The sequence below is a fragment of the Parambassis ranga genome, chromosome 2 (assembly GCF_900634625.1).
Source record: "Parambassis ranga chromosome 2, fParRan2.1, whole genome shotgun sequence".
NCBI classification, from domain to species: Eukaryota; Metazoa; Chordata; class Actinopteri; family Ambassidae; genus Parambassis; species Parambassis ranga.
In genome coordinates, this window is record NC_041023.1 from 13,268,274 (window position 1) to 13,292,336 (window position 24,063).

Here is a 24,063-nt window from a genome sequence, read left to right on the forward strand (position 1 = left end):
CAGTATCAAATATTAACATAATGTGAAGCAGGGAAAGAGATGGCTGAAGTATTTCAACAACTTCATCATTCTCTTAACCCAACCACGCCAGTCAGTTTGTGTTAGGAACAATATACTGCATGATTACATTTGAACTAATCTTTGGAGGCCATGTGTAACATTACAAATAATTTAGATTGTTGAAAAGTCAAAAACATTTAACTGTCTCTGCAGAGAACAGGAAGTACAAAAAACAGAAAAGATTATTTTCTTATATCTGCATTAAATTAAAAAAAAACATCCGAAATAGAAATAGGGTAAATAGAAAAAAGCAAACTTCAAATACTGTATTTATACATCATAGAATTCATCAACCTTTCTTGAGATGTATCCAAACATTCTGGCGCATTACAATATTGATGTAGAGTGTGGGTTTGTGGAAAGTCGGCATGCATGCAAAATGTATGGAAGTGTGTGCTCATGTAAGCTGAAACAGTGTTCATTAGGCTCACGGAGAACTGTCGAACAACAATCAGCCATTAATTAAGTGTCAGCAGCATTTAACGGTCAGACACACTGGCGGCCAATGGCCATGCCAAACACTAATAACAGCTACAATCTGCCAGAGCAAAAGCTCTCCTTCCCCAGACATGACAGACAGCCCATATTTTCCAAGAAAATTAGGAAATACATGCATTAAAATTACAGCCACAATACCCAGGCTTTTGGTTTATTTAAGTTCTTAAACCTCATTCTAATAGTAAGCATTTGTTCCTCCTCTCTCTGTATATCTGCCTGTTCTTGGTGAAGCAAACCCTGCACCAGATAAACAAACATAGTATGTCCAAGATACAAAAGGAAGCCAGCTGTTGCTAGGAGCAGTTTTTCATTTGTGTGCCAACTATGTTGGTCTTGCTGTCTTTATGACAAAAAAGGCCTGAAACATACATACATGTGTACGAAGAAGAACATGTAGGTTTTAAAATGTATATTGGTGAATTAAGAGCAATTTCTTTTACTTATGGATCTCGAGAAATCTATAATTAAAAGATGTTACAACATGTTTAAAGAAAATCCAGGACACAGTTTTAACATTGATTGAACTAACAGCAGTGGAACACTACCTCTGGGAAAGCAGCTTATAGGTGAAGAAAATGAAATCTTAATATGCCTTCAAGCCACGCATACTAGGACTGAGGTCAAGTCTGCAGGCATCTATGAGGTCCTTATCGCCAACGCTAGATTTTGCTATATATATATAGCAAATGTCAGCCATGGAAGAGTTTATATATATATAAACTCTTCCATGGCTGACATTTACAATTCAACTGCTCCATTCCTGTGGCACACTATTAATTTCTGAAAATAACACAGGCTGTTTTGGGACTCTTCATCCATGTTGTGTCACTCAGCACTTAAACACACCTCTTTGAACTCATCAGCTGTGCACATCTACTTTTGTCAGTTATGTTAAATTTAGTGGCTTAATATTTTCAACTAAAACCTGACATTGGCAAAGATTAGTTTTGGTCCTCACCTATCCAATCTTGTAGCTGATAGGAGATTTGATTCTTGCAGGTCAACACTTAAGATGCCAAACTGTACTGACAACCAAACACAAAAAACACTGAATTAACACTGCTTTCCTTTCCCTTGACTTGCATGAGCATGCTAACTGTTTTTAAAAGTAGACATTTCGACTGGTCAAAGCAGGAAAAGCACAGATTAAATTAATACTTAAGTTCCTGTTCTGTTTAGATGTCCCACTAAGCTGTGATAGTAAGCCGGCGTGCACACCTAAACAGTCATTTTATTAATTACACCTGTCACAATGTGTGCAGTGAAGAAGCTCTGGGTTTCTTCTGTAAAGTTCCAAGTAGTTTTATTATAATAAAATTCAGGCATCTTTGTGTCCCTCAGTTCAGGTTCAACATGAACAGAGAACATGGCCAATCATATAACATAATTATGTGTTACATTGGGTGACTAGGTGGGATAATTATAACTGAAAATGATCAGAAAATCATGAACTACACAAGGCACGTGTCAATGTCATACCTACACAAATGAGGTGATTAGAACAACCCCCCCTCCACCCCACCAACCCAACTACCAAGCAGGAACTAAACAGCTTAGTGTATAAAAATAGCACAATCAAAGTGAACAGGGATGTGTGTGTGTGAGCTTGTATATCACAGAGGGTTATGTTACCTGACCTATTTTGTGCTGATTGCCAAGTTGCAGCTATTTAAAGGCACATATACATGCAGTAACTACAGTATTACAGTGCTAAAAATGCAAGCGTTCTTTTTTAGAATGCACTGGGTTCAGGTAAGTGTGTTCACCATTGTTCTGTTAATAATCAACTTATTTTCATGACAATGCTGTCAAAAAAATAGTTCTTGCTTTTATCTATTCCCTTTAGACTTTCAAGATAATGAGAAATTGTGTTGCCATGGCTGCATAACATGCCAACCAATATGGTAATTATTAAATGAGATAATAATAACAAGTATAGTGGTTTTGTTTATTCCAATATAATTAAGATGAGATGTTAATATAAAAGAGTAGGGAGAAGGCAATTCTCTCTCAAACATAGCGGCTTTGGCTTTTCTTTTTTTTTTTTTTTCACAGCTATGGCTGGTGTGTATGAGCCCATGTAGGCCTACATACTGCCTACATACTGCCTCCAGTGCCCACTTCACCCCAACACACTCACACATGTGCATTCATAAGCCATCCAGCCCATTTGGTAGTTAGCCTGAAACTGCAGAGAACACACTTTGGGCTATGTTTGTAAGCAAGAGAGTAATCTGCTCCTATTTACTTTTTTTATTTTTGCCTTATGCTGATACATTACTGTGAGCTCGGAACAATGCTGACATTTAAAGTGACCTTTTCTGTTCTCTGAAATAATATGATGAACTGTTAGATGGTACCACTAAAACATTGCAGTAGTAAAATGAATTGATAAGCTAAGTGAACAGCAAAAGTAAAGGTACAACATTTCCATCTTGAACAATGATGATGATTCCAGGCCAGTGGTCACATTAATCAAAATGTTGACCCCACTGTTTATTTATTATTAAAAGAAAAAAAAAACTAAACTAACAATCAGGCTAAAGGACTGTATACTGAATGCGAACATCCGAGAAAAAAAAAAAAGGATATGGGAGATAAAGTATACCAAATATGCAATCAATAATGTTATAACAATCATTGTAAATTGCTATTTAGCAAACAATTACGCATTTTGCATTTTTTCTAATCACAGCCAATTTGCCCAGAGTGAGCAACATCATTATCCAAGGAAAGTATCTCTGGTGCTGAGCATAACATCTTAACCCCTCCTTTTAATTTAAAGACACAAACACACAAACACGGCCATAATGTTCCCATGAGCAGAGCATTACACCCTGTTGAGGGAAATTAGAGCATCAGGAGTGTAGAATTTGATCTAGGTCTATACTCCGTCTTTGGTCTCTGTCATCACACATTCATTTTACCAGCTCTGCGACTTATGGGGATGAGCCTAATTTTTCAATTAGGTGCTAGACTCACTCATGCTTTACTGATCTCTCATCACCATCGTCTAGTCAGCCCCCACCTCTATAAAAACAACAGAATGGGGGGAGACACTCCCCCCATTGTAGATGAACTGTAATGGTGTAGAAAAAAGCTCTTACTGAAAAGACTTCGCCCATGAACAGACTTAAATTTGCAACAATATGGCTCATTAAAAAGTATTCCAGTGTTTTATTAAATCTTGTGTGACTATTTCTGACACCTGCAGTGATGTGCTGAGGAGGCAGACTGAGGAGGCAGACTGCTCAAGTTGTGCAGCAGGGCTGGTTTTTTTTCTTCAGATGACCCAGTTGGGAGGCACATTGACTATGCAACTAACACACAGACGGAAGAGAAACTTGGCAACACATGACTGGATAATCATCACAGTACTTCAATATTCAAGAGAGAGAGAAGGAAAGTGATGCTACAAAATAAGGGGAGCAGAGAGCAAAAATGGGGGGAGAAAAAGAAAAAAAAATATGATGGAGAGAAAGCAGGCAATGGTGGAGCACAAGGACTGCAGCAAGACAGAAAGAGATAAGACTTCTCTTCTATTCCCAGTAGATATTTTCAGAAGCTCAGCAAACGTTTCTAAATCTCTTTGCCTTCTTTAGCCCCCTTCTCTATTGCTACAGATTAAACATGAATAAAGAGTTTGGAAAGAGATGGAGAACAGAAAGAGAAGAATAAGCTGAAAAAAGGGAGTCTTGGTGGTTGCTATGGTGATGAGAGGGGAGAGATTCCAGAGTGGTCTCGGCCATTACGCAGTGTGTTGGGGAGATGGACTGTGCAGCACTTAGGCTTATTGCAGTGTGGGCTGAAAAAGAACAGATATCTAATAGAGACGAGATGGGCTCACACCAAAATGGTGGATGGTAAGCACAGTCCTAATAAAAAGGAGGCAGTGGACTGCTGAGGTTTTACTGCCGAAAGCTGTGCTGAGAAAAGCCAATCAGCCTAAGGAAAAAAAAACACATTTACCCATTTGAGTTTTGACACCCAGGGGGTGAAACCAACACATGACACTGAAGACACAAAGATATACACTATAGACACAATACACACAACATACATGAAAGAGCTGTTATCTCTGTGGTGCATTAATCCCCTCCCATGATAACTGTAACCACTCTATTAGTAAAGGCTAAGAACAACAGTAGCAGACTTTGTTTAAGAGGTGGTCGATGCAAAATAAGCAAGCAATAACAGCTTGAACTAGGAAAGCAATGCCATTAAAGTTTAGCACACAAAGGCAAAAGCACACTTGTGCCTATTCATTCTACTCTATGTACATAAAACTGAATTTCAAAATGTTCCATTGAAAACCACAGCAGAGGCATTATGCAGATGCACTGCTTTACTCTGACACAACCAAGGTGCATTTTGGCAGGTTTGTTTTTGTACCCCCCACAGTTACATGTAGGGGGTTCAACTAAACACAAACTTGGGAGCCCAGACTTATAAAAATAAAAAGAAACATTTAAATAGACACAATTCAACAGGCAGGTTTTGGTAAAACGTTGGATCATTAAGTACTGTAGCTCTACAAAGCATGGGCTTGACATGCAGTCGTAAACAGTGCCTTCCAGGAGACAACAAACTAAGATTGTAGAAATTCATTATGCATAGGCTTATTGTTGCTTATCACATTTTACAGCAATATAGCATTGTCACTTGTGTAGAGAAAGCGCAAACAGTGGTCATGAGAAAAAATGTTTTTATCTAAGTATATCTGACTCAAATGGAGTGTAGCAAACTGCTTAAATAAATGGCAGCTGTGGAGACAAACAAAAAAAACAAAAAAAATAAGAAAAGGGAAATCTGATTTACAACCTGACAAACAGCAGATACTGGTATCTTCCAGAGATGAGACACACTGATTTTTGTACGATCTTTGGTCATTGCCTGTTCTCAAATGTGTTCCCTGCTGATCATTGTGTGCTATTTCTAACTGTGAACTAATCTAATCAAAGCAAGAGAGTGGCTCTATGCCAGTGGCTTCTGGTCAAACCGACTTTATACAAAGCAACACAAAGCAGCGTGTCAGCTTCTATGACATCCTCCTGGTGTTTCTCAGCTTCCTGGGTAGTTCAATTGTAGAAAAGTAATTTGAAACTTTATATTGCTCCTGCAGGTTCCAGGTATGTGGTTGCCAAATTATAAAAAAAGAAGAAAAGCTCCATTGTGGGCAAGAACTAGGCAAAGTTAAGATATAAAATCTCTTTCCAAGTGTTTCACACATTAGTATAAAGAAAGGAAATGTCAAGTGACCTATATTTTCTTTAAGAAACAGAGACTATTTTCTGGTTTACTGCTGCAGTTTTTTTTGTTTTTTTGCCACCACCAAAATCTCACCAAGCCTCCCTGATAAAGAAGCCATGTGTGTCATTAAGATATTGCCATAGCGATTAAAGCAAGCTGGATAGTAATATAACAGAACTGAATGTAGACAGGCAGAAAATGGTTTTGGCTTCACATCTGAGGAATAAGTGATAGATAGATTATATGTGCATATCCCTGTGTAATAAAGGACAACTGTGGGTGGTCCTCTATCCATTCAGTTACAGTGAACTGCTGCTGTGCTTTGCATATCTCATGTTATTTCTCGCTCTCCAATTAACATTCACTGTAACCTACAGGGCACCGCTTCGTATCGGCAGAGTGGAGCCTCTGTCTTTTCCCATGTGACATGGGTCATTGCTGTTGGTTTCCTTGTGTCATGTGAGGTGGTTGACAAGTAATTATTATGGCTTTGAACTCGTTGTCCTCTGGTGTTCAACAGGCTGGATATCCCTGATGATCACAGACACTATCACAATGCATAGTATTCACTTACTGCATATGCAGTGCAGACTGATTGATCATATTTACACTGCCATTACATCATGAACGTATGCTATGTAGACATCGTAAAGGGCTGCTAAAAAAATGTTGTGTCAGCATCAACCAATTAATATGCTGTCACCAAAACCAGCCAAATGCATGTTTCAGACTAGAGCTGACATTAATCCAATATTCAACAATGTTATTACATATATGTAGACAAAGTAGCAGCTAAAGTTGAAGTCGTCTTGCTCATTACCCGCAAAGTTTTGCCAGCACATTTGCAGCAAGAGGCAATTGCATCATTCAAGGTCAGAAGGCAGACAAGTTTGACAGTTATGTTTCCACTAGTGTAAGAGAAAGGCAAAATGCCCCCAATTGTCTCCCAGTGGAGTTAACAAACAGTCTCTTTGCTCTTTTGTCTTTGGTTTTTATCTAGTTACGCAGTGTGGTCTTAGGCCTACTCAGTCTGTTGATGTTGCTCCAATGAGCCACATCAACACATTCACAATATCTCAGACAGACTGACAAACCCCTGTCAGGTAATTAGTCTAATTAGTCACTTGCTTGTATTTCTTTCTCCTCTCTGGACCCACCATTCCCACTGCATAGGACTAAAGAGTCCTATCATTAATATCATCCAGCTATGGGTCATAAAGCATTCCTTGTCATCATGATAAAGGTGCCAGTCCTGACCCAGGAACAGTGGGATAATAACCTACCAACATGGACATAATGGCTTCAAATTAAACCATGTTAAGATACAAATCCTTTAATTAGTTCAGTGGCCTCTGGTTATTTTGTAGTGTAATCACACTAAATGATCTTCTCTGAAGCTAACACCAACAGTTGATTGATCCCATAACAAAATAAAATATGACAATTTTATTTGTAACAGATAAACAGAGAAGATAGACGTAGTTTTACCTTCATAGACAGCCTTAAATCCTTGCCCGCTGACAGCATAGTCAGACAGTAGCCACAGTGTGAGCCTGGAGCCTGTACTCACAATGGGTGAAGGCAGCTGGAACCCAGTTAACCTGAGAAAAAAAAATGCACAAAGGGACAGTAACGGTCAGACACACACACACACAAAAAGATCCAATCAACAGCACAGTTGGTGGCAAGGTCAGGTATGAAGCCCGCTTCCATCAAGCCAGCTTCCATTAAGCCAGCTGTTCCCTCAGGCATTCAAGGATAACTTTATGTATAACGAGCCTCTGAATCATCCCACAAATTATGAAAATGCCAAGACCTCACCAGGACAGAAAAACCTCAACAGATTTCGCTCTATGAGCAAAGGCAGTGAGTGCAAATTATGTATTCACAGTAAATTAGAAACACAGCACCCCGTGTGGGGATGAACAAACAGCTGAACAGACAGCAAATAAATGGTCAGACACCGAGTCAACAATCATTTCTAATAATCAGCCAATAGTTTGCAGATGTGAAAGTCAACTGGCCTCATCACAGCTTATGATGTTGGGGTATTTTTGTATTGATGTTAAAGGTAAAACACTTTATTAAAATCTTGGAACACTTTAGTACATGCTCCTAAAGTGAAACATAATGGCTGCATGTTTCTTGCAGCTCAAACGTCTAGCTCAACAATCACAATCCATTCATAAGCATGTCACTCAGAACATCTGTTGCAATGTAGAGGTTACGTTGGATTAGTTATACAAATTAATGCATTACATAACATTGCATAATATTATCACTCCAAGTACAGGTGAGAACACATGAGACATTAATCCATACCACATTATCAACACATATTAGTTATGCATGCATAATATTTGATGTTGCTGCCAAGACACCCCAAATGATGAAAGCACACCAAAAGCCTGTGACAAAACATTATCTAAATTTATGTAGCCAAGAAATGTACATACACATTTAATGCTATGTCTTATACAGTACACGCAAACATAAACCAGCGTGACATGTCAAAATCAATGAGTAGTAATGTTTTTAGCTTTTAGTACTGTCCTCACCCCATTGCTATACAAAAGATTCTTCTTCTAATGTTTCCCTTGCAACATATACCACAAAAACCTTATTTTATTTTTTAGTTTATACACTGCAAGTGCTGTTTTGAAGTGGGACTCAATCATATTTTAACTTTTATAAAGATTCAGAGCAGCTTAACACAGTGTGGCTTGGCTCTATCTTAATTGTATATGACGCATTTACTGTATGCTACATGTGCATGCTGCCTACATATCATAAATAAGACATGAGGATTACCTTTATGTAATTTCAAATAGTTTCTGGTTTTATCTCAATCTGCTAACTGTTAGAAATGAGAGTTAAACATAGCGTTTTGACATGTAGCTTCGTTGCTTACTGTAAAGATATCCAGCTGTGGCTAATCAGGTTAACATTTTGCTAAGTTGCTATTTTCCTAGTAAGCTAATACCATCATAACCCACCTTGGCAAGCTCTTCTAACGCGCTTCTAAGGCTTTGCTCAGGCATTTAAAATAAGTAAATAAACACAAGCACTTCATACGGTTAGTAACTTAAGCAGCTATTTCACTAGCTAATACTCGAGGTTAGCAACATTGCCTCATTCACTGTTCGTTTTCCTTTAATTAACGACGCACCTTACCTCATGTTTGTGTCGATGCGCACTAGCTTCTCCGTAGTTTTTCAGGTAAAACTAAATCCTCAACACTGTCACATACAACTTTTGTGCAGTGTTTCAACCATTAACAATGAGCATAATCCCATCACATCAACTCAAATTACATGGGTGTGGTCATGAATAATGTTTTAGTTAGCGTGGTCTGCTCCTATGGTAATTTATTTTGTATTAGGGTATTCAAACCTACAGTTCAATATAAAGTTCAAGTTGAAAACATTTCAGTCATCCTGCATTGCTTCTTTCATAGCACATTTGCCCTCCACCAACGTATTTCTTTTGAAATCCATCAAGGTTTTTCTATATCACTTTTAATAGTCAGTGTATGATCACCACCTGAGAGACGGGTCAAGCATTTTATTTATTTATTTTATTTATGAATGAAACACAGCATAGAAACCCATTACTTTAAAATATACATACATTAAAACATTCATTACATTCAATGAATTGAGAGACCAGTTATAGACTAAGAATTTTTCTTTTAGTCAGAGTGCTGTGTGTTTTAGTACCTTGACATGTTTCGACCACTTCCTTTAGTCTTTGTCAGAAGTCACGTGATGTTACCAGTGACGTGTCTGCCAGCTGATTTATAATGCAGGTTGTGGCGCTGTTCTGCTACTACTCCAGGTAGTAGGGGTACAGCGCCACCTGTAGTCTACAGGACTACAGGAAGACTACAGGAAGTGGTCGAAACAGGTGGTATAAAACACACAGCACTGGTCTGACTAAGACAAATTCTTAGTAGCTATATAACTTTGTAAAGACCAAATTAACCTTATATTATATATATAAATGAATATTGAGAGTTGAGAGACCAGTGTTTTTTTGTTGTTTTTTTTTTATTATTCTGTGGAGTCGTGACATCATCAAGGCTTAAATTATCCATTTTCTGAAACAGCTATGGTGAAGTTCCCCCATTTTTCAACCAGTGAAGCTTGAAGTTCATCCACATTAGACATTGTTTCATCATGGTATCCCACAAGTTGGTTGATATTTTATGTTATTAAAGTTCTTTTTAATGCAAACCAAACTGAATTGTGTACTGTACTGTACTGCCTGTATGTGGCATGTTCATTTGCAAATGTAATCCTTATTCGCTCATTTTTCGAGTTATGAACTATGAATTGTTTCCGTTGCACTCTCCACAGCCTTTGATCCTGTTTCTAATAGTCTGGGGACTGAGTTGTATCTGCTAATTCTCACTGATCTCTGCAGTGATCCTTGCTGGTGTTTTTAAGTCTTTTTGGTGGTCTTTTAGTACTTTTTGACAAAATATGCAATTGTGGAAAAAGCAAGATTGAATGTTGTTTTTGCTGCTCTAACCAACTGACTGCTTTCCCAAACTGATCACCCTTAAATGCAGCAGCTTCCCTGATATGTGTTCTTTGCTATTTGTGGTCACACTATTGAGCAGCCAGGAGTCAATGACAAATCTGCATTGTATATGTTTAGAATAAGTTCAAGCTTAAACCACCTACAATTATATCATGAAACAGGAAAATGCCTTTGAGTAATTACCCTCGTCTTTTGAGAAGCAGCTTTACTATTAAATCCATTTAACATGTTTGCCACCCACATACTAGCAGTACTCAAATACACACACACAGATGCTAATTAAAAAAAACAGGTGTCTGCTCAATTTGTTGACACGTTGATTCATCTACACAGACATGACTGTGAGTGCTGTTGATCTTTGTACAAATTCTAAGGCCAATGTTGTTCTTCTAGCTTGTTCTTTTAAGTTTATCTTTCTCACTGTATGCGTAACCGACTCTTTACAATCTATTACTGTACATCCCTAACCTGTTATCTCTCAGCACTAAGAGAGGCCTCAGCGTTTCACATAATCCTTGAGCATCAAATTGCAGGTGGGGAAAATTGCAGAACACAAGTACGGAAAGATGAATTGGACCAAAAAGGGGAAAGGACTTTAATATATGCATGATTTCACTCCTCTGTGTGAGACTGTCACAGTGGGATATCAGCTAAACGATGGGACACATGTTCATGCAAATAGCCCTTTTGCTGACCGCAAATTGAGTTGGAAGGCAGCCATCTTGGTTCTGTAGCGCACTGCGGTGAATAAGGGGGTTGATAGGGGGTATGATGGAGGAGCTGAAGAGGAACAAACTAAGAGGGATCTTTGCAGCATCCAAATCATCATCATCTGTCATGAGACAGATATGGGCCTGAATCTTTTTTTTTTTTTGCGGTATGGGGAGACAAAATGGATAGCACCAGAAAATACGCAAAAGCTGGATTTACATACAAATGTAGATTAAATATTGTGATGTGATATGGGCTGCAGAAAGAAAAAAAAAACAGCTGGGGGATTGGCTGAGGAAAAGATGTGAGATATGATTGCAACTCAGCGATACAAAAGAATAGATTTGCAGCACAGGTGTCTCAAGTGAATGGCAAATTGACAGAGGAGAGACAAAAGTAAGAGAGGATAGAGAGAGAGAGAGAGAGAGATGCAGAAGTTTAGAAAAACATCACAGTTATGGAAAATCATTGGCTATGGAAAGCTGAGTAATATCAGAAATGAGGTCCACTGAGGAGAAGAATAGGTGTATGTGTGCATGGCTGCATCAACACTAAAGAGTATATGCTGTATGTGTGTGTGTTAAGTGTTAGCGTGAGTGCATGTGCGTATATGAGCGTGGATAGAGCAGAGGTCTATTAAGAGTGCTTTCCACCTGACTGGCCTCAGCATCATCTCAATGAAGAACCTCTGCTTCCAATTATCCCACAACTACCCATGGGAACGAGAAGGAGGGGTTGAGGCGGTGGGGACAGACGGAGAGGGAGACAGAGTAAATGTGCAGAAAGATGGCTGCATGGAAGAAAAGTTGAGGTATTGTAATGAGGAGATGGCAGTTTTGAAGAGCAGAATAAGATGGAGCAGGATATGCATACCAGGAAGAAGGAAGAGGGAGCAACATCGATACGTGGGAATGTAAAAACTCCAACCAGGACTGGGATGAGTCATGATGAGAAACTCCTTCATTAGACTCCAACAGCTACTTTGGGATTCATGCTCAAACACACGCATGCAGTTTTATTTATTTAAACATTTCTGTGTGTGTCTGTTTGTGATTCCCCCCCTCCTCCCATTTTCAAATATATGCATGTTTATGGCTGTAAACAGACAGAGACTAAATCAGGTCATTCGTCCTTTAATCTTATTCACTCAGTTAATGTGTGTGTGTGTTCTCAGGGTGGAAGGTAAGCACAGTGCTGATGCAGCTGATTTCCCCTCAGAAGGAGGAAGGAGGGAGGATAAAAAAGAAAAATAGATACAGCAGCAAGATTTTGATGGCTGAGTAGAGGGGAGACATTAGCCAATAAATGATGGGTGGTAAGAGAGAGACAGGGGAGAGGGAGTTGTGGAGGGTGGACTAAGTGTGTATTTTCATGTGTGTGTGTGTGTGTATATCTATATATATATATGTGTGTGTGTGTATTCTTTCTATACAGACCCTGTGCAGCTATAACTTGTCAGTGGTCAAGGCCTGGGGCTGATGCTCTGTTGTGCTCTGTAAGCTCTAACTCTCTACTGACTGCCTATCACACCAACAGCAGCACTGTGAACTAGTGCCCAGCCACTGCAACACACACACACATGCACACAAAGACAAATGAATGGTTCCAGTTTCAGCTCTTCAGTACTTATGCTGTGCAGTGTGTCTGTGTATGACTCATCCATGGCTCCACTTATGGTGTAGCAGGCTGACCGCGTGGCCTAGCGGAGGTTCAAAATGGCACTCCATTTACACATGCAGGATTTGATTTCCTTTCAGTTAATAGGATGAATTTCACAAGCAATTAAACTGCATTTTTATCATCCTTCTCATCCCTTCTTGTTGGGTATGCTGTAATGTACTGTGTCTCTTTGCCCAAGGGCATGATCTGGCCTTGAGGGAGTTGCCTTTAAGGGCTCTCAGTTTAACTTAAATTTCTAGTATTTGAAGTGTATGCAGGGAGATTGATAAGTCTGTGGCCTAAGAAAGACACACATTACTCCAGTATGCAAGTGCAGATGTCAACTTCCCCATAAAAAGGATGCCACATGCTTCCCGAATGCAGGTCTACTGTATGCGTGTACATGTCAATGTTAAAAAAAGGTTGTAGGCCTAACCTTATCAATCACCTCTCATAACATTAGTTCCACAAAAAGGTGAAACTAGATAGAAGCAGCAATGGTTTGTAAATCTCATGCTTCCCACAGAGCCCACAGCTCATCAATATTTCACACACACACACACACACCTGACATCTATCTGACTAGAACAGCCTGATTCCTTCTGTCTGTCATGTGAGGAAATGCAGCTTATGGTTAATATTCATACGCCGGTGACATCACAAGATATTTGCGTACTTTGTCTGAATGGTAAAGGGTGCAGAGAGTGTGTCTCTCAGATGTCTCCGCCGCTGAATGCTGATGGTGAGATAATCAACCACAGTCAGTTCCAACTGAGAGACAAACCGCATTGAAGTCATTAAAAAACCAGTGTCTCTAGAGACAGGGAGAAGGAGAGAGTGTCGGTGAGGGAGAGAGAGAGAGGCTGGTATAAAAGGGGGTAAAAAAAAGGGGAGTGAAAGGGAAGGTGAGAGGAGGGAAAAAAAGAAGATAGGAGTGGGAGGAGAAAATATTAGCAGAGACCTAAGGAGATTTGAACAGTTGAAGCACTCCAGCGAAAATAGGAATGACTAAATAGAAGTGTGGGAGGAAGTTTTGGCTGCGAAAAACAGACAAAAACAGTAAAAACCTAAACAGCAAAATAAGGGAACATGAACTTCTGAGTGAAGAAAAAAATGATAAAAACAAGTAAATAGTTCTCAGTGCCAGGGTGGTGATATGATGCTTTAGCTGGTCAAAATATACTCATTTCTGAGGTGGATCCTGAGAGGTTTATTAAGTAATTAAAAAGGAAGGCAGTACGGATGGCTTTACCAAAGATAAGTGCTCTATCTTTTTAAACTAGATCTCTTTCTTTAATCTAGGTTTGATGTTAACGCACACGCATGCATGCACACACACGCACAATTTTGCTTCCCGGAGTGTCTACCAGTCAGCAAGTGAGTGTGACTGGTTTATCTCCAGGCTATCTGCACTCCATTAACAGTGCATTACATTGCCCTGATGCTATCTGCATCTTCCCGGCACCACAGATACCCACAAGGCATCAGCTTTGTCACCCTTTGCACTGGATAATAAGCAAATAGCCCAACAGATCATGAATAGCCCTTGAAAAGCTATTTAAATTCTTTACATAACTGCTTGTTTTTTAATAATCCAGATGAACAGTCGTGAAAATGTAAATAATACAGAAAGTAATCATATAAACCTGAAAGATATGCAATTGTGAAAAATAATAATTGGAAGCCTCATTAAAGGACCCTTACATGAACAACAAAAAAGCTCTGACAGAGGAGACGTAAAAAATAAATAAACAGAAAAGAATTCTTTGTTCATTTGTTCCCTCTTTGTAGACACATAAGTCAATTACACTTACAGCAAACAAATCAAGGCTGACAAATGGAACAAGGTGACGTTCACACGTCCACTGTGTTTTCCCCCTGCTACACACAAATCGCTTTGCAATAATCCTCGGGCAGAAAACAATTAGGGGATAAAATAAAACTAATTCAATGTTGTGCCACTCTCGCCCCCAGGAAAGTGACAAAGCTAAGTGGTAGCCATGAGATATGCTGTTGTTTACTTGCTTGCGCCTGTGTACAGCTCTGTGTGTGTATGAGTGTGTAGAGCAATTATGACACACAAGGATGTAGTGAAGGATCAAGGAGAGAAAAAGGACACATGTAATAGATCTAATCAATAACAAATAGGGAACAAGGTGAAATGGATCTTGCAGTAATGACCATAGACATATTAACGTTTTTCTTCCTTTTGTTTATATGTATTTAATAGATGATCACTATGAATCCCACCTGACATAGGTTCATTCTCTATTAATACTCTCTTAGGCCTGACTTGCAAACTGTTTTCTAGGTGTTCTTAGCAGAATTTCTATGAAATGAAGGAATAAGATATGAATAATTTAGGTTATTTAGGTTGTTTTATTGGTAATATTTGCCTAAAATTATTTAAAAATATCTTCATTTGAATAAGGACAATACACAGAAAACCTTAGCCCATGATAGAATGAGGTCATGTATACCAGGTTGCTATTTTCCACCTGTATAGTCACTGGGCAGGTTGACAGAAAAATAAATAATATATATAGAAAATTATGTTTGTATTCCAAATGTTCTGCTCAGTTTGGCTACATGCAGTCTGTTACTTCCAAATACCGACATCTAACATATGTTATCAGGTGTTTGCCATTTTTTTTCAGTCTGCTGCCTGAAAATATTACTAACCCACCCACATTATTATTATTGGCAGAACCATAGTTGTTGTGTTTCTCATATAGCAACAGTGTAAAGGTCCAGTTTTGCCTAAATAAGCATGCATATATTACATAAAACTACATTGATGACTCATCTTGATATGCATCAAAATGTTGATGTGTAGCTCAGCGAGGTAGTGAAGCGTATCGCAACGTGAAGATGACTGTGTGTGTGTGTGTTTGCGCAAACAAACAAAAACGCCGATGTACAGTTGTAGCTGTGTGCAAAGTTGCCTTTCCCAGAATCTCTCAGTATAAAAGGACATGACGCTCAAACAAATGCAGCCATTTTCCACTTAGTGTAGCACACATCCAATCCCTCTTTCACCGTTGAAGGCATTTACTTGTATGTCTTACTCCCTTTCTCGTTTCCCTTGTATACCACTCTACCACTCTACTACTCTTAAGTGTTACATGTTATATACTCATGTTGAGCTTTTTTGTGTTCAAGAGATTTTAATAATAATCCATCCACACAAATCTCATTTACAGCAAGCAGCAGAAGGGGTTGCTTGAAACGGTTAGGAAACATGTTTTTATAATGGTTATGTTGCCAATTTACTTAACACAATTTTAATATTTGAGTGACTAAGAAAGCACCTAAAATATTGGTTAGACTTTTTCTACAGTTAGTACATACAATTAGTGGCCAACACACAAAGCATATCTGAGAGATCTGGGTGAAGGTCCCAACCTTTCCCTGCTTTGTTCTAGTACCTGTCCTTTTATACTTGTGTTTGAACCTTACACCAACCTTGTGAAGAAAGCCAGCTCCATAAATGAATGGTTGAGTGTGGTGCAGAAAGATTTGACTGCCGTGTACAGATCCTTGACCCACCTGCAACACCCAGTCCTTATCACACAATATAAGTGCCTATATAGTGTCTGACTTCACTAATGCTCTTACAGTAGAATAAAAACCAGTATCTTAGCCAGCTTGCTAAATCATCCTGTGGCTCTCTATGCTATATTGTTAACATACTACATGTTTATGTGTATGTGCTCTGATGTGTGCAGGCTGCAAAAAGCTTGAAATCTATTTTCAAAATTTCATGTTTTTTACTGCTCTCTCTCTCTCTCTCTCTCTCTCTCTCTCTCTCTCTCTCTCCTTGCTGCTGTGATCTTCAGTTTCTCCCTCGCTCTGCAGAGGGATGCCACTAATAAACTCCCAAACAAGCTTGGGCAGAAGATCTGATTAGCCAGCAGGGCTAACAGGGACACAGTGACCGATGGAGCGCCCAACCAATGCTATTGACTTTCTACCCGTCGCTCTTCTTTCGTTCCTGTGGCAAGGATGATCAAAGAGCAGCGGAGGGAAGGAGACAGCGGGAAAAAAAGAGAGGAGGAGGAGGGTAGGGGGAGGAGGGGAGGCAGTGGTGTATTTGTCTGTGTATGTGTGTGTGTGTGTGTGTGTGTGTGTGAGTACCCAAAAAAACACTTGATCTAGAATTAGCTACAGGCTCACACAAACATTATTCATATGCCATTTGTCTTGTTCTGCAGGCTCTCTCCTTTAGTCACTGTCTGTGTATAGCTCTCTACATTAATGCCCTCTATGTCTTAATTATGTCTTTTTTGAAGACAGCATTAATCCTTTCTATTGCAGCTTCCCTTCACTATATGTAAAGACTGATTCACAAAGAATAAATCAATATGTTCAGAGCAGAAAGTGGAGGGTTTACCTATGACTTTCTAACAACAAAGTGCAACTGGTCACATGCAACAAGTGTCTAATTACATGCAGGGCAAATCCTTTTGACACAGCATGGCTGATGAGTGTATGTGTGTGTGTATGTGTGTGCAAACAATATGGGTGCTTTATCCATTATCACGTTTCACAAGGTGTTTGGATAACTAATTAGACTGCTATGCTCTGTGTCTCCCAGGGATGAACAAGAGAAAACAAAGGGAAAGGGTGAAATCAAGGAAGAAAAACGTGACTGCAGCAAAACAGAGAGGGGGGGGCAGCAAAATCAACACAGGCTGGAAAAATATGGCAGGGATTTGCCTAAGCTTGGAAACAAATGGTGCACAAGGAGAACGTCTGTGCTTCACAGTCCCACAGATTACAGCTAGAGGGAATGCATTTCTTTTGTTGTAGGGCATGTGGTTAAGGTGGGGGTGGCGGGGCATTGAGGGGCAATACCAAAGGTACTGGTGCCACCATATTGTGTTTGTTGGCTGCCTTTCTGCTGTTGTTTTGCTGGTTTTTAATTTATTGTCTCTACAATACAGTCTTTGGCTTAGGCAGATGTTTGTTTGTTTTTTTTTTTTAAATTAGCACTTGGATTAGGATAAATCTGACTAATACAAACACAGTGATCACAGAAGGGCAAAGATTACTCCAAATGTTAGCTTACATTTTGGCACATCAGCAATGCTTTCCAGAGATCACACACTAAGACCAAATACAATCTTCTTTTTCTTCCTTAACATGTGAAAAGATCACAGACTGTGTATACAGATACACAAACCTACCCTACATATCTGAAGAGTTTGTGTTCTATCTAATCTCTAATCTAATTCCAACATTGACTATATGATGTTTCATCCAAGATTGACAAGTTGAGTTAAATTCCATTGCTCATGTATTTCACAGCTGAATACTTTGATTGGCGTCATATAGTGTGAAAGAAAGTCCTTTCATTTTATTTTTTCTCCCCGTTTGGCACTGATGAATTTGGCAGTGAAGAACAAGCAGGAGGTAGGCTGCAGGTCTGCACTTCTTTCAGAAATCATGGCTGAAGCTGCACAGCAGGTATACCGACCCTTAGTTTACTGCTCTGCTGTATGCTCTACTTGACGTGATTTTGCTTTTCTCTCAGAGCAGCCCAAGGTGGCACTTTGCATTGGCTCATTTATTTTTGTATTAATTCAAATGTTTCAGCTATTTAAAGCAATAAGTACAGCCAAGAAAATGTATATTATACAGCAACACCATTAAATAGGAAAGCCTGGATAGATGATAGGTGTATTTGCATGCTGGAATCCTTGTGTGCATATCATTTGGGAAGTCGATAAAATGCAATAATTGCCTGTAGATCATAAGATTCTGAAGGTAGCAAAATGTGCCATACATTCTACTCAACTAGAAAAAACAAAACTTAACCACATGATGGCTTTTAATAGTGTAAAAGCTTCACGGTCCATTTATTCTATTTTAACACAACTGCCGTATATAACTTAGTAACACAATGCCACAGTGGCTGAAATCAGATTGTTCATGTTTCACTGAACAGTGGTTTGGTCAAACATCTATTGTTGCCCAAATTGTTGCTCTATTATAAATCAAGGAAAGACTGCAAAAGGTTAAAAAAAGAATCACTTTCACTGACTTGTTTAACCAAAAATTATCAAAAGGGTGTTCCACCAGTAGGGATGAATTGTTGAGAAGCACAGCAGAACACAAGAGTTTCCATTTAAGAATTGCTTTCATTCATGAACAAAATACAGACTGGCAAGTCATGTTTATTGGCATTTTTGGAAATGATAAATGTTCCATTGTTAAGGCCTGATCAATCCGAAATTACCGCAATAAAAGAGGAATGAAAAGAAGCTATGACAAGCTTCCTTCCCACGGTCTGCTTCACAATGTTAAATCCAGACAGGCCGTACATGTTAAACCTACTGTGCTCTCATGAGTCGTACTGTGCCTTAGGTATTGTAATTGGAAAATTGTGACTGACATGATTTGCATAAGTTGTCATGCAAATCAACAAAAATGAATTCCCTGCCGTGAGAAAAGCATAACATCCTCCTCCCACCATCTCTTTGTTAGGTAGTGTTTATCAGTTTATATCATAATATTCTTGGCTTTCTCTCAGCTCCTGTCATGGTAAGTGCAATCCTCATATACATGAAAGGTGTCAAAAAATACAAGACATAAAAATATGAACAGGGGTATGTTGACCTAAATGTGAACAATGTGAATAATTATATCTTTATATTGAAGTTGAAATATCTCAGCATGTTAGATGTTCCAAATATTTGATTAATTCTTTCTAATGAAATGACCCCAAGCACTGAGGGGGCTTAAAAAAATGCTTTGTCTTTTTGATGGTTGTATTGAATATATATCTCAGCAGGAAAACATTTAATTTCATACCGCTGCTGAAGTGCATCCTGTTAAAAACACTGACAAGCTTTAGTATGGGAAAACATCAATAGCAATACACACAATGAGTAATACACAGGCTGTAGGATATAAATTCACAGGCATCTAGTTGATTATTTCTCTAATCTGGGGTTACTGGGCCTAATAATTCTGCCTTGCAGGTGAGCAGGTGCCATAAATCTCCACATCGTTTCACTTTTTTTTTTCTTTTTCCCAGCGCGAGATGATGAAAAACAAACTATCACTCTTCGTCCTGTTTTTAGCAGTCTGTCGTTAAAGCTGGCGTTGATAAGTGGCAGTCTCTCCATTAACAGCCTAGACTCAAAGGAACCATAAATCCAACTGTGTGTGTGTATTTGTGTGTGCATGCGCATCATCAGTGTGTCTGTTTGCACATGTCTGTAGGTGGGAAAAAAAAATCTGCATACAGTGCATGTCATGTGTGTGTATGTATAAGATAATCATGACCACCACATACTAATGAAAACCATGCAGCCTGGAAGCCATATTTCTCCACCTCCTCTGCCTTATTTAGATATGTTCTCCTTCAGCAGCTATCGTGCCATGTGTTAATACATAAGCATGTGTGCGTCTCAGGAACAACAGGCACTGGAGTCATTTTCCAAAGTATGTGTTGTGAGAGATTGATGACCAAGGCCTTCAACTGGGGAAGAATGATTGCTATGGCAAGCGTTCAGGCAGGAAGTGCCAATGTACGCCACCGCTCTCACCCTGACCCGCAGACATTGGCTCTTTACAAGCTTGACTCATTGACTAACGCGTTCACACATTCGATATGCTGGAGTCACCAAATGCTGCGATGCACAAGCATGATAATCCTCTGAGAGTGATGAAATGAGACATTAAAGCTGATCTAATGGCAAATATAGGCTTCATAAAATATTAAATAATACACAACTATGATATATAGTAAAATATTTGTAAAAATATTTGTAAAAATATTCAGGTCCCTCCAGCCCACTGCTGTTTACTCTGTGCTTAAAAAGGTGTCTGTGAGTGTTATTATGCGGTATTAACTTTTATTTATATTCTAATAAACATTGATTTTGTTGACTCTGAATCAGCTGTGTAATCACTGTGCCTCTCTATCATGCCTCTAAAACCAAGTACATAAACTCATATTGTGACACCCCAACCTCACAGCACTGAAGGCTGGCTGTGGTGTTAATGCCACTCCCAGCACCATGCACTAGTGCTCCTTATTTAGGTCCTATTGAGCCCGCGGGCTGAAAATCTGTCCCTTCCCTCTCTCACTTCCCCACCCTTTTCCAGACTGCCAGGCCTTAAGTCTCCCCGTTCTATCACTCCATCAGTGAGAGGAAGGCATGTGGAGAGAGATCCCTTCACACACAAACACACACACACACCAGAGCAGCTTTTCCCAGTGCTTGAATGTACTCAGTGTTCCCCGACTGGCAGTTACAAGGAGAAATGTGACACAAAAGTGAGGGAAAGATTGCTTTTTACAAGTAAGAATGTGCACTCTCATATTGAGTGACAGTCAGCGAGCAGGGAGAGGTTTCAGCATTTAGGATGAGGTCAGCAGTGGGATAAAACTCAGCACATTTACTCAAGTATTTTACCTAAGCATATTTACTCCAGTTTTACCACTTTCTACTCAAGTAATGTAAACAATGATGTTAAGAAAAGTTATAACAGAGTATTTTTACAGAGTACATGTGATGATGTGACTGTTTCATCCACCCACGCTGCAGCTTTTACTCATCAGCATGCCATTCTGACTAGTGTGCTACATGACCACAGGCTCAGTTTAACCCAGGGCAGCTGGGTCACTAGTGTCAAGGGAGACAGTTTAAATGTCATTTAACTGTGTTAAATGTTTTAAAAAGCAGGACTGCTGTGATTAACTAAGAGAAAAAAAAATGACAGAAAGAGGGCAGCAAATTCCCAAAGGGCTTGATCAGACCACACTCTAACGCTATACCAAATGTTTCCTATATTCCTGTTTCCTATATGTTACATATTTCCATACAATTGTATGTTGCAGAAACCATATGCAGGCAATCCATCACAGTAACAATTTTACTGTCTGAGGCTGCATTATTGTCGCGTGGACAACTTTGACTACTGTCCATTTGAATGATGTATACAAACACCATGCTGCATCACATAGTTGAGGGTCCGATGCTCTAAGGCCTCAGGTTTTGTTGTTGTATTATAACATGGATACTTTTCACTAATAGGTGGTTATAAAAGTATATAAACATAAATTATTTTAATAAATAACAAATTGTATTATTGTTTATTTTTTAATTACATTTTTGGGTGTGTTTTTTAACAAAATAGAAGATGGATGAGCAGCGAAACATCTTCTAGAAAACTCTACAAGTCCAGACGCCTTGCTTCAATCTTCTCTACGAACAAAATGGAAATTTTTTATATAAAGATTTTATATATATTTTTTTAGACAACACTGTAAGTACTGAGTAGTCAAGAATGTTCTAAGTGTACACTCTAGATGCAGTTGGGAATGTCTACTTTTCATCACCTAAACACTAATTATTAAAATGTTAATGAAGTTAATGGAGAAATCTGTGCAAGCTGGACAAAATTATCCACAGCTACAGACAGAACATTTTTTTTTTTTTTTTTTTTTTTTTTATTGTTTATGTTGGTTGAGAAGCTTGCTCATCCGGAAGCGTTGAGGAGCCAGCTGAGGCAGTTTGGGCACAAAGTTCAGATGCACCCCGGATAAGGGTCTCTTTAGCATGACCAACTGAGGCCCCATGGCAGAACCAGGACACAGTAGAAGATTTATATCTCTCTGCTAACTGGGGAAAGGGAGGTCTGGGTTTCCCTGCTAAGGCTGCTGCCTCCGTGACATGACCTCGGAAAGGTGAAAGAAAATGTATGAATGGATGGATGGATGGTGCTAAAGCCACTGATAGTGTAGATGATACCAACATAGCCTCTGGGTTTGTTACACATCTACATCTACAGCACCACTTCTAACAGCTAGCAGGGTGCAAGCCCTCTGGTTTCAAAAAAGAAGTCAGATTGAATGAATGTTTATAGGAAAATTAGCCTAATTGTCATTTTTGCTAAAGAACTCATGATGCCAAATGGTAGTTTCAAGTCTCCTTTAACACAAATTATCATCCCATCTAAAGTGAAATAGACAGCATGCATTAAGGTGTAGCTACCCTATGATTGACAAGTCACTACAACATGGGTGTGTAGTGTTCTTAGAGCCAACTATATTTCAAAATGGGAATCCAACATGTGTTGCCCCCTATGGCTGTATTTCGGCCTCTCCTCCACAATACTGAGATGCACTTAACTGGCAAATTACTTTGAAAACGAATGCTCTGTTCAATTAGCACCAATCAAACAGCAGCAGCAGCCTGTGCTTACAAACAATCCAGGAGTATATCACTCCACATTATTTCTCTGCTCTTTTATTTCAAACAAGTGCAATTGAGTTTCCCATCAGCTTCCCAGGTGTCAGGCTAAGATTGGCCCTAACCCAAGCAACAGACTGACTCGCATATGCATCTCTTAAGGAGAAGCTGTGACTCACAAAGCAACTGCTGCAGGAATAACACACTCACAATCAACACGCTGGGGTACATATATATAGGAACGCACTCCAGATAACAACAATTTTCTTGGATTCGCAGTGAGAGCAATGAATAAATTAACGGATAAATAAACAAATCTAGAGGAAAAAATAAGTGATGGCTTTGAAAAAGAAATCAAAGGTGATCATTTGAATATGAAGTGAAGCAAAACATTCATTTTTGATGACTACTTGAGATTAAAGGAAACTATTCCAAGCTCTACAACTTATAGCGTGGTGCGTGAATACAGAGAAAACAGTGTGCACAACATAAAATGAACCGAACAGGAACAGGAAGAAGAGATAAGACATGAAAAAAATATGTGAGAATGAAATGAGGGGAGTGAGAAAGAAATTGGAGGAAGAGGAGCAAGAAAGATGGAAGAAAAATTACTTCTGACACGAGTGGGAGATGAGAGCAAAGGGAGAGCTGAATTATCACATCTTTGTGTGTGTGTATGTGTAGTGAATATATACATGCATGTTCTGACAGACTGCTGTTGGCTGGCTGGTGATAGCTGCTTCTAGCTTATTCCCAAGCTTTCCAAGCTCACTCAAAGATAAAGTTTGAAGTCTCACTTTTACAAAATGACTCTTTTGAAGAGAGAGGAACTTTGCTCAAAGACAACAAGAGCCAACTATAAAGGAGATCAGTGTTCCCTTCAACATCTTCGACACTCCTCTTGTTTCTCCATCGCTCTCATTGTTGTCTCTTTTTCCCCCACAACCTCCTTTTTCCTTCCTTCTTTCGAATTCATTTTCTTTCCCCTTACTTATTTTCAAAGCACTCTGACAGAGACAGGAAAATGCCTTCCTTCTCCCCCACCCACCCCTCCACCCCCACCCCCTCCCGTCCCATCGGAGCATCAATATACAACAAGGCCCAGAGGTCCAAACAGGGGAAAAGCAGAGGA

General features: G+C 39.2%; 1 protein-coding gene across 1 annotated transcript in view; it reads right to left on the reverse strand.

Annotated features, from left to right (window-relative positions):
* The window catches only part of csmd2 (CUB and Sushi multiple domains 2), a 189,896-nt gene that overhangs the window by 149,664 nt on the left and 16,169 nt on the right, over positions 1-24,063 (reverse strand). Inside the window, exon 3 of the mRNA XM_028432810.1 lies at positions 7,297-7,409. Within this exon, the coding sequence (XP_028288611.1) occupies positions 7,297-7,409 (113 nt within the window). The remainder of the gene's footprint in view (positions 1-7,296; positions 7,410-24,063) is intronic.